Genomic DNA, 15,033 nt, shown 5'->3' with positions numbered 1-15,033 from the left:
AGCATTGTGCATGGTGATCTTGTGTGCGGCTGCTCGGCCATTGAAACCCGTTTCATGAAGCTCCCGACGAACAGTTCTTATGCTGCTTCCAGAGGCAGTTTGGAACTCGGTAGTGAATGTTGCAACCGAGGACAGAGGATTTATACACGCTACACACTTCAGCACTCAGCAGTCCCGTTCTGTGAGCTTATGTGGCCTACCACCTAGCGGCTGAGCCGTTGTTGCTCCTAGATGTTTCGAATTCACTATAACAGCAGGGCAGACCGGGGCAGCTCTAGCATCCTATGACGATGCCACGTTGAAAGTCACTGAGCTCTTCAGTAAGGCCATTCTACTGCCAATGTTTTTCTATGGAGATTGCATGGCTGTGTGCTCGATTTTATACACCTGTTAGCAACAGGTGTGGCTGAAATAGCTGAATCCACTCATTTGTAAGGGTTTCCACATTTTGTATATATAGTGTATATTAAGACTGGGCTATATTTGTTTTTACTGTGAAGCGGTGATGTAAGTGTCTAGGCTTCCTCATCCTCTGACAAACATTTGCTTCATTGGGACGTGAACCATCACCTCTGATTAGAATACATTGATGTGTATTGACTATTGTGCATTGACTAATGTTCACAACGGAAGTATGTCGGGATCAACGGGCACTTAATATTTAGATATGTGTGCAATATTTTAGTTGAATGATTACAAAAACAGTCAAAAGAAAATGTAAGGAATGAATGAAGGAGTAAGATATATACATAAAAAATAGTTTATTGTCCACCATTAGAGGGCACTCTGTACACATTATTCAAAGAAGAAATTCATCCCCAAAAGTTGAACTTTAGAAATTCAAAATTAATATTAATTTATACAGTAGAACATATTTAGCTGAGAAATACACTGCTATTCTATAGAGCAGTTTCTGCCTCTAATATTAAACTAATGAGAACACTACATGTTTAATTCAAATGAATAATTTAGAAGTCATAATCGTCATTTTTATTTAACCTTTATTTAACTAGGCAAGTCAGTTAAGAACACATTCTTATTTACAATGACAGCCTATCCCGGCCAAACCCGGACGATGCTGGGACAATTGTGCACGCCCTGTGGGACTCCCCATCACGGCCGGATGTGATACAGCCTGGATTCGAACCAGGTACTGTAGTGACGCCTCTTGCGTACACTACAGAAATGCCCTGTTACAAAAAATACTTTCAAAGTCTACTCTTTTCGATTATGATAATTTTGTTATAGATATCAAACAATTGATGAACACTGACTTCATAATAGATCCAATTTATCATCTCTTTTGTTTTCTAAAACCATTACAATAATGATACATAGTTAATAAATACTGAATTTCAGGTTTTATTGATATATTTTCTGAGCGTATACTAAATAAAAGAACTCAAAAGCATCTTACAACAGGAATGTACAGATTTACAGTAAAGGGTAAAGGGAACCACCATGGATGTTACCTCTTACTACCTACATCCACACTCTGCCACCTTCATCTCCTCATACATCTGTCGCAAGGTGATGACACCATTCTCCTGGTACATGACCGGGATTGGGGCCAGTTTTGTGGGAACGCAACATGCCATGTTGGCTTTTTTGGGGTTCTTGAGATTGACCAGGGTTTGGATGAGGGCGTGTTTGGAAGGGGTCATGTCCTCAGTCAGGGGGTAGTAACACACCCCTCTACACTCAAAGGCGTCATACTCAGGGGGCGCTACAATCCACTGGTCCCAGCCGATATCTTTGAATTTGACGCGCATGGAGGTCCGTCGGCAGTAGCTGGTGTCCCCCTGCCTCTTCCGCCTGGGGTGTAGGTCCACGGGGATCTCATTGAAGTCGGGCCCTTGCCAGTCGCTCCCTGAGAAGACCGTCTCTTCCTCATGGACTATCTCCTCCTTCAGCTCCTTCTTGGCCTCTCTCTTCCTGCTCCCCAGGTCATCAGAGAAGACAATCAAAGCAGCTGACTGGTTATCCCCCGCACCCACGCTCACGTCAAAACCTCCGCCTTTGAAAGGCCCACAGTCCCACCTGTCGACCACCACTTCAAATGCACTGGCCCCACGGCCTGATTTGACCCAACTCTGGATGGCGGTGGTCACATCGAAAGCTTCCCAAGAGTGATGGGCCCCAACGACCTCTTTCCCATTCACAAAGTGGGCTGTGACATTGTTTCCTTTATACTCCACTTCATAGACCTTTATGGAAGCCCCGATCTGATTGGAGGAGGTTGAGGGCGAGGTCGCCCTATTATCCAGCAGGGTGAATAGCCTGAGTTCCGCCATGGTGACCTCTTCGTGATTTGGGACAGTTACATTGAACAGCAGTCTGTGTTTTGACTTTGTTCCATTTTTTGCAGAGTGACTAACATCTGCGAAAGTAGGCAACAGGCATATGCAGTTTCATATTTGATGTCACATATTTGAATCAATAGCCATAGAGGCACACAGGCTTGCTTAATAAGCATACAGTACTAACATAATGCCTTCAGAAGTATTCAGACCTCTTTACTTTTTCCACATTTTGTTGTGTTACAGCCTGACTTTTGTATTGTTTAAATTGAGATGTTATGTCACTGATCTATACACAATAGCCCATAATGTCAAAGTGGATTTTTGTTTGAAGAAAAAAAATGATTCAAAAAATAAATAATGATAAGCTGAAATGTCTTCGGTCAATAAGTATTCAACCCCTTTGTTATGGCAAGCCTTTGTTATGGTAGTCACTACAAATATACAAGCATCCATCCTAATTCAGTTGCCAGAGAGGAAGGAAACTGCTCAGGACTTTCACCATGAGCCAATGATGATTTTAAAACAGTTACACAGTTTACTGGTTGTGACACTGTATGACAAAACTGAGGATGGATCAACAACATTGTAGTTACTCCACAAAACTAATCTAAATGACAGAGTGAAAAGAAGGAAGCCTGTACAGAACAAAATATGACAAAACATGCATCATGTTTGCAACAAGGCATGTAAGTAATACTGTAAAGAATGTGGCAGAGAAATAAACGTTTTGTCCTGAATACAAAGTGTTATGTTTAGGACATATCCAACACAACACATTACTTAGTACCACTCTTCATATTTTCAAGCATGGTGGTGGCTGCATCATGTTATGGGTATGCTTGTCATCGGCAAGGACTAGGGGAGTTTTTGGGGATAAAAAGATACGGAACACAGCTAAGCACAGGCAAAGCCCTAGAGGAAAACCTGGTTCAGTCTTCTTTCCAACAGACACCGGGAGACAGATGTATCTTTCAGCTGGACAATAACCTAAAACACATGGCCAAATCTACTCTGGAGTTGCTTACCAAGACGACATTGAATTTTCCTGAGGGGCTTAGTTACAGTTTTGACTTAAATCAGCCTGAAAATCTATGGCAAGACTTGAAAATGGCTTTCTGACAATGATCAACAACCAACCTAACAGAGATTGAAGAATTTAAGAAAGAATAGTGGGCAAATACTGTACAATCCAGGTGTGCAAAGCTCTTAGAGACTTACTCAGAAAGACAGCTGTAATCGCTGCCAAAGGTGTTTCTAACATGTATTGTCTCAGGGGGGTGAATACTTACCTAATCAAGATATATTAGTGTTGTAGTTTTCCTAAATATTTCATCAATGTTAGAATTTTTCTTCCACATTAACATAACAGAGTACTTTGTGTAGATCGTTGACCAAAAATTACAATTAAATCCATTTGAATCCCACTTTGTAACACAACAAATTGTCCAAAAAGTCAAAGGGTGTGAATATTTCTGAATACTTTCTGAACCCACTGTATGTATGTAAATATTGTGATAACTGATCCAAAAAAACCCTGTGGCATAAGTCTTGCCCCCAATATTCCTGTTTGACTTGCCTATGTACATACCTTGAACGGTGAAGCTGCGAATGACATCAGAACGAGGCATCGCGGACGTGTCGGAGGCATACTTGTTGTACAGTTCAATCATGAACGGTGGCGGGTATATCTTGATGTGCTCTCGTGGGACATCTGATAAGTTGAGTTCTCTCAGAAACCCTTCCTTCATGTTTTCCAGAAAGCTCTGTAACCTGCTGTCCATTTCCTCCTTTTCAACAAAGTCCTGCTTGGAAGTCTCAGTGAAGCCCTCAGGATCTTCACTTTGGAGGACATCGTTCAGTGACTTGCATCTACAGGACCCCGTGGACACCAGCAAACTCAGACACATCTGGAAGAAGAAACGCCTTGAGCATTGCATCTTCAGAGCAAATCCTTCCCAATCAACACACTTTACCTTCCCAGTTCTCACTATGTATTTAACATGGACTTTGGGTGACGATCTGTTGAATTTGAGCTTCTTCTATGCTAGAGCTGAGATCCGCTCCCATGTTCTAGAGTAAACAGTAGCCTCGTTTCAACCAACATAGTAGCACAGCCATTCTTATCTCGACCATTGATACTGTATCTTCATTTGGGCCTTGTTATCATTAGGGCGCTTGCCGTTAATGAATATTCTGTAAACATTTGACAGACACACTGCGATAATGAGCGAGGCGCTGGAAATTGCGAGACCACTGACAAACACTTTGCTAAATTCTTCCCACTTGCTTCCCAATAACGGGTCATAGTTTGAGGCCGACGGAAATCACCATAAGTTAGGAGAGGCAAAAAAATACACAGTGAGAACTTTCCCATATTGATACAGGACATGTTTTCTTCAGAGTCTTTCAGATACATAAGCAATAAAGATGTCAAACTAACACATTTGCTTAGAAATGTTAGTTACAGGTTAAATTGGCAGCACTCGATATTCCAAGGGGAATTATTTGTGTAGAACACCTTCTTCATCACCAGTAAACATTGTGGCCAGGATCCAGTGACATCCGAGGCCAATGTGTCTGAGGACATTGGCCTGAGTCCTGGCACTTTCCAACAGTGTGTTTGTCTCTCTCACACATTCAGGCAGACCCCCCCCCCCCATCTTTATGAGTAAAGGCCAGTTAAATATCCTCTGACATGCATTTTCCGTAGAGAAGAATGCACCAGATAAACAAGTGATTTGGTGATTAAGGTACTTTCTTTATTTGAGTCTGAAATGAGTAACGCATTCCTATTCCCTAAACATTCATGTCATTCTAATATTAGCTGCTTGGCTAATACTGTAAATATGTAGGATGCTTTTTTTTCTCCACTGATTGTTGTTTTGACCAATCACATCAGAGTTTTTCACATCCAATCTTTTTCAGTGCTGATCTGATTGGTCAAAAGACCAACTAGTGAAAAAAAGATCAGAATTGGGCAGCCTGTGTAAACACAGCCTATGAGGACTCAGGACAAGGTCATCATAAAATTATTACAACCCCAACCAATCTCCCAGGGTTCTCATTATTCATGTACTCCACTTTATGGAGCATTCAGTTTATTTCCATTTAAGTTTTGAGTCAATCTAGGCCATATTTGGGCAATTATAGCACACATGATCAAAACCGGACAAAGCCTAAACAAAGGATAAATGCACAATTCACAATGTTGGAATAGAAATTACACAATATTCTCAAGACTTTTGTGGTAGTTTGACGTTAATCAACTACAGTATGATGCTGAAAATGTTGAATGTAATAACTTTGCACTAGTGGTCTATAAGTAATTAAGCTCTCACGATCTTTCCGTCAATAAGATCAAAACAATCAATATCAGGTCTTCCTCTTCAAATGGCCATTTTTTGAAAACTATTTTCTATTTCAAAACAGCAGGTGGCAGGAATGTGCTGTCTATCTCCATTTCCTTCGCTGAATATGATGATAATGGATTCCTGATTCCAACTTATGCAAACATGACATGTCAGAAAACAACATGGGATTATTTACTATAACAGTACATTCTCTCATGTATTAACCATTTATGTTGACAGATTAATTCAAACTGCACAACTAGTGAACACTACAGGCAAAACATAGTTTAAGATCCCAGCAATTATTTACACAAATAAGTCTTATTTAGTTGTATTAGTTACATTATTATTTACAGAGGTTCCGCTTTTGAGTCTTGTACCGTATGAAGACATCACATCTAAAGCTCACCTGAGTCCAATAGTCTAAGTGCAGCAGTGGAGGCTGGTGGGAGGAGCTATAGGAGTAGGGGCTCATTGCAATGGCTGAAACTGAGTCGTACATGTCGTTTCCATGTGTCTGATAGCATTCCATCTATTGCATTCAAGCCATTGCAAGGAGCCCGTCCTCCTGTCGCTACTCCCACCAGCCTCCACCGAAGTCCAGTACATGGCAATAGGGTCCATCATTTGAGTTACTTTGGAATCCGTGTATACATCAGGAGCTCTGGATGGCTGAAGACTTGGAACTGACAGTGATACAGGCCCAAATTCAACTACAGTTGAGCTGCTGAATGACAAGGAAATGTCTGTGTGAATCACACTGATCTGATGATCAGAAACGGCGTTCTCTGCATCTCGCCACCCTTATCTATAATCCAGAAACCCTTATCTATAATCCAGAAACCCTTATCTATAATCCAGATCTCCCTCCACGGTGGGTTTATCCATCGCAGCCTCATCCAAAGATGTCTGTCTTTTTTACTGTACTGACTGAATGTCTCTTCTGCTCCACTCTGTCTGATTCATTGTACTCTGGCTCATGCATTATGCATTGAGGCTCCTTCCGGGTGGTTCTACTGGCAGGCGCAGGTCTCCACAGACATGTTGGGGTAAACCTTCAACACCATGTTCCGGCTGGGGTCCAGGAAGAGAACACTCAGAGAGCTCATCCTGTCCGGAACACAGCAGGGCTCCGGAATGCCGGGAACGATTCCCACCGCCCTCACAATGCTTTGGATGGTGGCGTGGTTCGAGGGCCGGGCAACCTGGGAGCCAGAGAGGGAAAGAAGCTGGAGTTAAGAGGGATTCTCTTTCACAAGGGAGTATGATGATGACATCACGTTTGTTAGGCATGTACTCTATATATACAAAAGATGTAGACACTCCTTCAAATGAGTGGATTGGTTATTTCAGCCACAACCGTTGCTGACAGGTGTATAAAATCTAGCACACCGCCATGCAATCTCCATAGACAAACATTGGCAGTAGAATAGCCTTACTGAAGAGCTCAGTGACTTTCAACATAGCACTGTCATAGCATGCCACCTTTCCAACAAGTCAGTTCCTCACATTTATGCCCTGCTAGAGCTGAAGGGGCATCCACTGTAAGTGCTGTTATTGTGAAGTGGAAATGTCTAAGAGCAACAACAGCTCAGCCGCGAAGTGGTAGGCCACACAAGCTCACAGAACGGGACCGGCGAGTGCTGCAGCACGTAAATATCATCTGTTCTCAGTTGCAACACTCTCTATCGAGTTCTAAACTGCCTCTGGAAGCAACGTTAGCATAAAAACTGTTCGTTGGGAGCTTCATGAAATGGGTTCCCATGGCCGAGCAGCCACAAACAAGCCTAAGATCACAATGCCAATTGCCAGCTGGATTGGTGTAAAGCTCGCCTCCATTGGACTCTGGAGCAGTGGAAACGCCATATCTGGAGTGATGAATCACGCTTCACCATCTGGCAGTTTGACGGACGAATCTGGGTTTGGCGGATGCCAGGAGAACACTACTTGCCCCAATGCATAGTGCCAACTGTAAAGTTTGGTGGAGGAGGAATAATGGGCTTGGGCTAATTTCATGGTTCAGGCTAGGCCCCTGAGTTCCAGTGAAGGGAAAACTTTGTGGCACAGTTTAGGGAAGGCCCTTTCCTGTTTCAGCATGACAATGGTCTGGTGCACAAATCGAGGTCCATACAGAAATGGTTTGTCGAGATCGGTGTGGAAGAAGTTGACTGGCCTGCACAGAGCCCTGATCTCAACCCCATTGAACATCTTTGGGATGAATTGGAAGGCAGACTGCGAGCCAGGCCTAATCGCCCAACATCAGTGCCCGACCTCACTAACGCTCTTGTGGCTGAATGGAAGCAAGTCCCTGCAGCAATGTTCCAACATCTAGTGGAAAGCCTTCCCAGAAGAGTAGAGGCTGTTATAGCACCAAAGGTGGGACCAACTCCATATTATTGCCCATGATTTTGGAATGAGATGTTTGATGAGCAGGTGTCTACATACTTTTGGTCATGTAGTGTATTTAATCCAGCATGCCCTTCATCATCTGATCAATTAAAGCAATTCCAAACATCTTTTCAAAACAATGGAACATTTTATTTACTAAATAAATACTACATGACACACTGAAGTAAAACACTACGCTAACTTACCTTAGGAATAGGAAATCCGCAGGTGCCTGCACAGTAGTAGGCATCAAAGGCTTTCGGGGCTAGCACCCACTCGCTCCAGCCGATGTCTGCAAAATCCACTCTCAGGTAGCGTCGGGCGCAGACCCTGGGCTCACTCCACTGTCTCCTGCGAGCCTTCTTCATGGTCCTCTCATCGAAGCTCAGCACCTGGGGCTTATTCAACCCCTCACTGCTCTCCTGGCCATGCTTTTGTCCATCTTTCATTGAGGGCTTGATCTTGGGAACCAAATAAGTGCTCTCCCATAGCTCATGGCTCTTCAGGGTGTTGAAATGGACCTCAGGCAGGTCATTGTCCAGTATTTGGTCCAGGGGGGACAATGCTTCTCTTTTCAGCCTAGAGGCTGGAGGAGATTCGTTGGATGACCGGGTGGGCTCCTCGCCCGAAGGGAAAGGCCCGTACCTCTGCAGGGTCATGGCCACACTGTTGGGCTCAGATATGGCCATGTCGTTGGCATACGCCAGGACGTACGGTAGGGCGGCTGGAGAAAGGCGCTCCTGGTTCCTCTGGGGCCTCATCTCGAAGTCAAACTCAGCGGTAATGAGGAAGACTCCCAGGATGCGGGCCTCTTTGACTACAGCGGAGACATCACTTGTCTGCCAGGACCCTCTCCTGGGAGGGGGCAGGGTGACGTTGCCCAGCAGGGAGGCAAAGGCAGAGTTTGGGGACGTTCCTCGGAAGAGGAGCTGGGACGGGGGATGCCACTGAAGGCGACAGGAAGCGCTTCGGGAGCGCCGGCAGATCCAGGGTCGGTGGCGGGGACGCTGGTCCAGGAAGTGGAATGTGGCGGACAGGATGTCCTCCGACTCCTGGATGGACGACAGGTTGAAATGGAACCACACAGTGTTCTTTGAGACTCCTGCAAAAAAAGACAAGAATATGGAAAGACATGTGGTGACAGCATTTTCAATTCTAAACTTTATTTTTCAATGTAGCTTACTTTCAACTGTTTTCTCTGCTAACTATAATGTCATAAAAACAATGAATGATAGCTCTGGGTGAAATAGCATCACATACAGCAGGTTATAGTGCATGTTACCACATGGCATGATAACGATCTGATTGCAATACACAACATTTGGATTACAATAAACAATCATCTTAATTTCATCCCTTGACTCCCACTGCTGTTTGAAATATAAACATTGCCCCTGAAAAGGTCTCAGACATGTGGAAATGCTTAGGAGCGCACGAGAAGAATTTTCCATGTGCCTCTATTGGCGTCATAATCGGCTTTGGTCTAATATGTCGTGGATACTAACAGTAGCCTATACTCTCACATTGAGCTTGTATCAAGTAGTGACAGGGCATGGGGGGTGCTTATATTAAACACATTCAGTAGCTGAACTTTATTTATGATTTATTATTTACGTTTTGCTCTTGCAAAATTATATTTATGTCACTGTACGGTTCCAACTGATATAGGCTACTGTAGTTGCTGCATCCTACCTACAGCAGCCCGCCACTCCATATTAGATTATGTGACATTACAGTGTCATGCAGTAACATATGCACATGTAATAATAATAATAATAATAATAATACATTTTATGTAGCAGACGGCTTTCGGGACACTCAATAACATCTTACATTAAAAAGGCCTACATAAAATCTACTGCCGTACATAGGGCAGGAGAACACTCACCTGGAATAGCCTTAAAACTTCTGACAGTATTTTCGTCTCGATGGCTTTGTGGTTCCTTACTGTACTTTTCATAGACTTTAAACATATTGATGGAGACCATGTCTCGCCGTGCGCTTTCGCGCGAGGAGGTGCCATCGGTAGTTTCGTGGATATCGCTGTCCTGTTGCGTAATTTCGAATGGCTCCTCTGATAAAACTTCCCCGATACCGGAATGAAAAAATAACATCAAATGCACCAGATGTAATAATATCTTCGTCATATTTTCGATGCAAAACGAATTATTCCATCAAGTACCGTCTTTCTTTAGTGTTTGAATGTGCCAAAATGTGAGAAAAATCCTCCACAGCTCTCGGCAGTGCAATTCCAGGACGTGCTTGATTAGTTGTTTTTCTTTTTACTCATATGTAGATTGGAGGTCAACATTTAAATCGGTAAGTCGTATGGCAAACTTCACAGCGTATTGCTCCACACTGTTTTCTTACTGACAGAGAGACCAGGGGGTAGACTACTGCTTCAGCAGTGACAGATGGTGACGCTTTGCAGCGCCCAGCCAACGAGAGAGTCAAGTCCGCAGATCTCCCACATTGTAGAATAGCTGTATGTGCTGGCTGCTGTTAAATGTACAGTACTTTAGATATTGCAACTATGAACACAGGAATTATATTATATTATTATTAAAGGTTTCCATACATCAATTTAAAAAAAGCATTTACACTCTAAACCTAACTAATTAAATTAATTTTGACTGTCTGAACTATAATGTCTATTCCGATAAACATAGGCATGATGATCACACAATGACTGGGGCACAGGGCACTCCCTTGTAGTGAAGAGTTGCATGAAGAATTGATGTTTCGGTGGCATGCCGATATGTAAAGACATATCTCCCTTCCTGGTCTTTCCAACCAACCATGTGATGTTAAGACCTTTTGTGAGGTGCTCTTGTTTTTCTTCCATTTCATTCTTTTGTGGCCCCCCGGTTGGAGGGCCCTGCTGGAGCCTCCTGTGTTTCTGGGGTCTTGATGTCTAGTTAACAGCAGCACAATGCGGACCCTGTGAGAGAGGTGGTGACAGCCTGGCTACTGGGGTCAGTGAGCCATTAAAATACCTTCTACTGGCCCGACGGGAATCACTGGGGCCTTTCACACCACGCGTTACATGTCCTGCAACAGCACTAAAAGGCCCCTGCTCCTGAAGCACTCACTAAAGCAAGGATTGTCTTAAGGTTTTCACTACATAGCCCAAGCAAGATCATATCAGCCTCAGCTGTCATCATGTGTCCCAATCATGGTAGACCCTTCCCATTAGAGCTACCCATAATTTCCTTTGTAACAATGAGGTTGGAATAATACTGTGAACTTGTGAAAATTGTGTAAGAGCTGTTTGAAAAGACCACCTGGTGATGTCACCAGGCGGTAAATTAGTTAATAGACCAATAAGAAAGCGAGTTCCAAACCTCTCTGCCAATAACAGCTAGTTTTCAGTTTTCCCTTCCCCACCCAGACCAATCCAAAACAGTCCTAGACAAATGATTGCTTGAGAAATTTCTCTTAGCTAAGAAACAATTTTTGTTTCTTCTGGACCATTTTAATTGAAAACAATCACAGTAAGGTACTTAATTGTTACTCAGAAAGGAAATTAATATTGAGAAAGAAATTAATATTGAGATAAAAATGGCTGCATTGGACCTTTAACTGTTCATCATTTCATATTTTTTTAATCAGTACAGCAGACACTGGCCAAGACAATGGCCCCTCACACATAAGACCATTTAAAAAATGGCATTCCGTATGACATCATGCATGCATGAATCACCTCTGGTAGAGAGATGAAGTAGGGGGACAGAAGAAAATGCTTTGATTCACAGAATATCTGCCTGGGGCGTTCATCAAGGAGTGAAAGACAGTGAGTTCGCCATGTTGCTTTTGGCTGGACACCAATCTCCCCTCGACTTGTTTTCTTACTGCTGGCTAGGACTAAATGACCGCTCTGACTGATTTGGTCATGGATGTCCAAAGGCCATGAAAACCCCTCCATTACTCATCTGATCCCTGCCAAGATGTCCATGTGTGATCACACAGACCCTCACCAGACTGGGTCCTCTGCCATACCTCCCTCATGGACACTCAGAGAGAAGAGTTCACATCAATGTCCTCCTTCTGAGAAAAACAGACAGCAAGACAGACAGCCTTCCTCTCCCAGAGAGATATCCGGAACAGCTCCTGCATTTGCATAGCAGCACATTTGGCGATCAACGCCAACAGAAGATGGAATGCCTCCTGGAAAGGATTTGTTATGACAAATATATGGCCCAAATCTCAGCAAATTGCAGGGTTTACTGGGTATAGATGACATCCGAGTGGGACTGGAGTAGTTTATCCCCCCCCACACACCACCTGGGCTGCTTGCTGACAGAATGATCACATCAGGGTGTATTTCTGCAGGCCTTGTCTCGTCCAGCCGGGCCGCTCAGACGTCTGATTTCTGAATAAAGGCCTGACCCAGTGCCATTGCCTGTCGGAGCGCCGCATAAAAAGTGAGTGATTTATCAATGAGGTTCAGACATTTGGGTTCAGTAACAAAGGTAAAGAGCTGCTCTCAGCAGTGCGAGCAGCACTCGCTGAGCGGTGCAGCTCCTCTCCTGAGACCCACTACATCTGCAGAAACTCAACCCACAGACAGAGCCAGCAATCAACATGATGGATTTCACCTCCATCGTTCGCTTCATGTGACCCAATTACAAAAATACTTTTGTGTGTTATTATTACTGCAAGAAATCATTATAGATGCAAAATTAGACTTGAGGTATATTCTCTGACCACTTATGAATACACCAAAGTTATCTTTGCCTCAGTAAGGAGCGCTGGAGTTTTTCCCTTCAACTCAGGAATAATTGGCTGTAGATAGGGGAAATCCCTTAGCACTTAGGCAGAGAAAGAAACCATATAGTCTTGAATCAAAGTTACATCCACTCATTAGATGGTTTTATTTCTTCAGCTCATTTTCTTCAAATCCCAGAGTAATCTTTAAGCCTCTGTATCAGTCTGCAGTATATCTGCCAAGACACTTACAACTAATACAGTAAAGCACAGTCACTTACACAATTGACCGTATGAACTCTTACCATTGCACTCATGCACACAATCTACTGAGATGGACCATTCTCTATCTCTTATGACGCTATGTCAAGTTATTATCAGTTGATGATCACTTTCCAGAACGTGAACTCATTGCTTTGATTACTTAAAGCAAGTTTTAATTGAATTGTTGGTCATTCTTAATGTGAGATTCGTATCTGAAAACAAGCAAGCCTGATGTGTTTGGGCACTTTTGAAAAATGGACAAAGCTATTTAGTTACAACCATTATTCACTGTTGGAGGCTTCTGTTTGGACGACACAGTGAGTTTGGCTGAGAAACAGCTGTATCTGCTTCAGGCAGGGGGAATGGGCCACGCCAATGGTCCAGTCGCTCTATGGCCCCTCTTTTGTTTATGCCTACGATGAGTTGCGGAAAGCGTGATTGGTCATAGAGCGTTGTATTCAATCCACATGGTAATCAATCACTTCAAGGGCTCCCAAACAGGGAGGCCATTTTCCCATCATCATTCAGTCAGTGAGACCATTACACTTGACTTTAATGCACCAAATGGACTGACGACTGGCAATGCTCTCTCCCCTCCCATCCACACCGTTTCGTTTGACTGTCTATAAATCAATCCGTAATGCTGTGACTTTGGCCCTGCGCAACTGTAATGGATGAGATTTGCCCTTAAGCCATTTTTTAATCTAGTCTATGTGTGATATATCAGTGCTCGGATGCAAATTATTTGAATGAAGTGTGTAATTTACCAGCCAGTTTTGAAGTTGTGCCCCCCTCCTCTTCCCTCCAGCCCATTTTTTCATGAGAGAGAATGGAATTAGCTTGGTGTATTTCAGACAGACTTTTCTGGCCAAGCACATTGTTTCTCTTGGCCTCACACAGTAAGTCTGGCATTATGGGCTTTTTTTGTGCCTTGAAATATATTTTTTTCATTGATCCATATGGGAATGCTTGATTTTAAGCAGGATTTAAGACGATGCTATACTCTGTTAGGGGCCTGGATTTGCATCCGTATTCTCATAGTGCTTTGATGAAATACTCAGTAATATCGATAATCATGATAATAGTAGATGGCTGCCGTTTTAGGATCTCCTAATGAATTGTACTATTGAGTGCGTTTTTTCGCGTTATTTGTAACTTATTTTGTACTTAATGTTTCTGCCAATGTGTCTTATGACCGAAAAGGGCTTCGAGATATAAGGACGGTGATTACTCACCCCATACTGTAGGAAAACTTCTTCTTTAACGAGTCGGACGGGAAGGATTTACTTCAGACGCCCGACAAGGCCCTCATCCCTGACATTCGCAGGAGGAAGAGACAGAGATATCGGGGACGAAGGTTTGGAAGGTTTGCCTCGTAAGGATCCAACGACGAGTGGGTAATCTGCATTTACCATCAGTCCTAATAGCCAATGTACAATCATTGGATTGTTTCTCATCCAGCACCCACACCGACAAGTGATCTAGCAGCTACCTACACCAACCATTCATCCAGCACCCATACCAACCAGTCATCTAGCAGCCACCTACACCAACCATTCATCCAGCACCCATACCAACTAGTCATCGAGCAGCCACCTACACCAACCAGTCATCTAGCACCCATACCAACCAGTCATCTAGCAGCCATCTACACCAACCAGTCATCTAGCACCCATACCAACCAGTCATCTGGCAGCCACACCAACCAACCAGTCATCTAACTGCCACCTACACCGACCAGTCATCGAGCACCTACATCAACCAGTCATCTAGCAGCCATACCAACCAGTCATCTAGCAGCCACCTACACCAACCAGTCTTCCAGCACCCACACTGACCAGTCATCTAGCAGCCACCTACACCAACCAGTCATCTAGCACCCACAACAACCAGTCATCTAGCACCCACACCAACCAGTCATCTAGCAGCCACCTACACCAACCAGTCATCTAGCACCCACAACGACCAGTCATCTAGCACCCACACCAACCAGTCATCTAGAAGTCACCTACACCAACCAG

General features: G+C 43.7%; 2 protein-coding genes across 2 annotated transcripts; both read right to left on the bottom strand.

The window, feature by feature from the left end:
* Window positions 1-767: 767 nt before the first annotated feature.
* On the bottom strand, window positions 768-4,868 carry LOC135505087 (growth/differentiation factor 2-like). The gene is made up of 2 exons (XM_064924162.1): window positions 3,892-4,868; window positions 768-2,380 (listed from the first exon to the last, which is right to left on the bottom strand). The coding sequence occupies exons 1-2, from the start codon at window positions 4,238-4,240 to the stop codon at window positions 1,479-1,481; spliced, it is 1,251 nt and encodes a 416-aa protein (XP_064780234.1). The 5' UTR covers window positions 4,241-4,868; the 3' UTR covers window positions 768-1,478.
* Window positions 4,869-5,015: 147 nt separating this feature from the next.
* LOC135505086 (growth/differentiation factor 10-like) lies at window positions 5,016-10,501 on the bottom strand. The gene is made up of 3 exons (XM_064924161.1): window positions 9,930-10,501; window positions 8,248-9,143; window positions 5,016-6,858 (listed from the first exon to the last, which is right to left on the bottom strand). Exons 1-3 carry the CDS (start codon window positions 10,186-10,188, stop codon window positions 6,667-6,669), a joined length of 1,347 nt encoding a protein of 448 aa, XP_064780233.1. The 5' UTR covers window positions 10,189-10,501; the 3' UTR covers window positions 5,016-6,666.
* Window positions 10,502-15,033: the final 4,532 nt, after the last annotated feature.

Source organism: Oncorhynchus masou, chromosome 18, assembly GCF_036934945.1.
Source record: "Oncorhynchus masou masou isolate Uvic2021 chromosome 18, UVic_Omas_1.1, whole genome shotgun sequence".
Classification (NCBI taxonomy): domain Eukaryota; kingdom Metazoa; phylum Chordata; class Actinopteri; order Salmoniformes; family Salmonidae; genus Oncorhynchus; species Oncorhynchus masou.
The sequence above is the reverse complement of the archived record's forward strand: the minus strand, read 5'-3'. Positions and strand labels throughout refer to the sequence as shown.

Bases quoted from the DNA above. Each gene is read 5' to 3' on its own strand.
- LOC135505086 (XM_064924161.1), bottom strand. From the start codon at position 10,188: ATGACGAAGATATTATTACATCTGGTGCATTTGATGTTATTTTTTCAT. The intron at 9,144-9,929 runs GTGAGTGTTCTC...CTTTTTTTGCAG, and splicing joins AAGTTTTAAGGCTATTCCAG to GAGTCTCAAAGAACACTGTG. The intron at 6,859-8,247 runs GTAAGTTAGCGT...TCTGGCTCCCAG, and splicing joins GCGGATTTCCTATTCCTAAG to GTTGCCCGGCCCTCGAACCA.
- LOC135505087 (XM_064924162.1), bottom strand. From the start codon at position 4,240: ATGCAATGCTCAAGGCGTTTCTTCTTCCAGATGTGTCTGAGTTTGCTG. The intron at 2,381-3,891 runs GTATGTACATAG...CTACTTTCGCAG, and splicing joins TCGCAGCTTCACCGTTCAAG to ATGTTAGTCACTCTGCAAAA.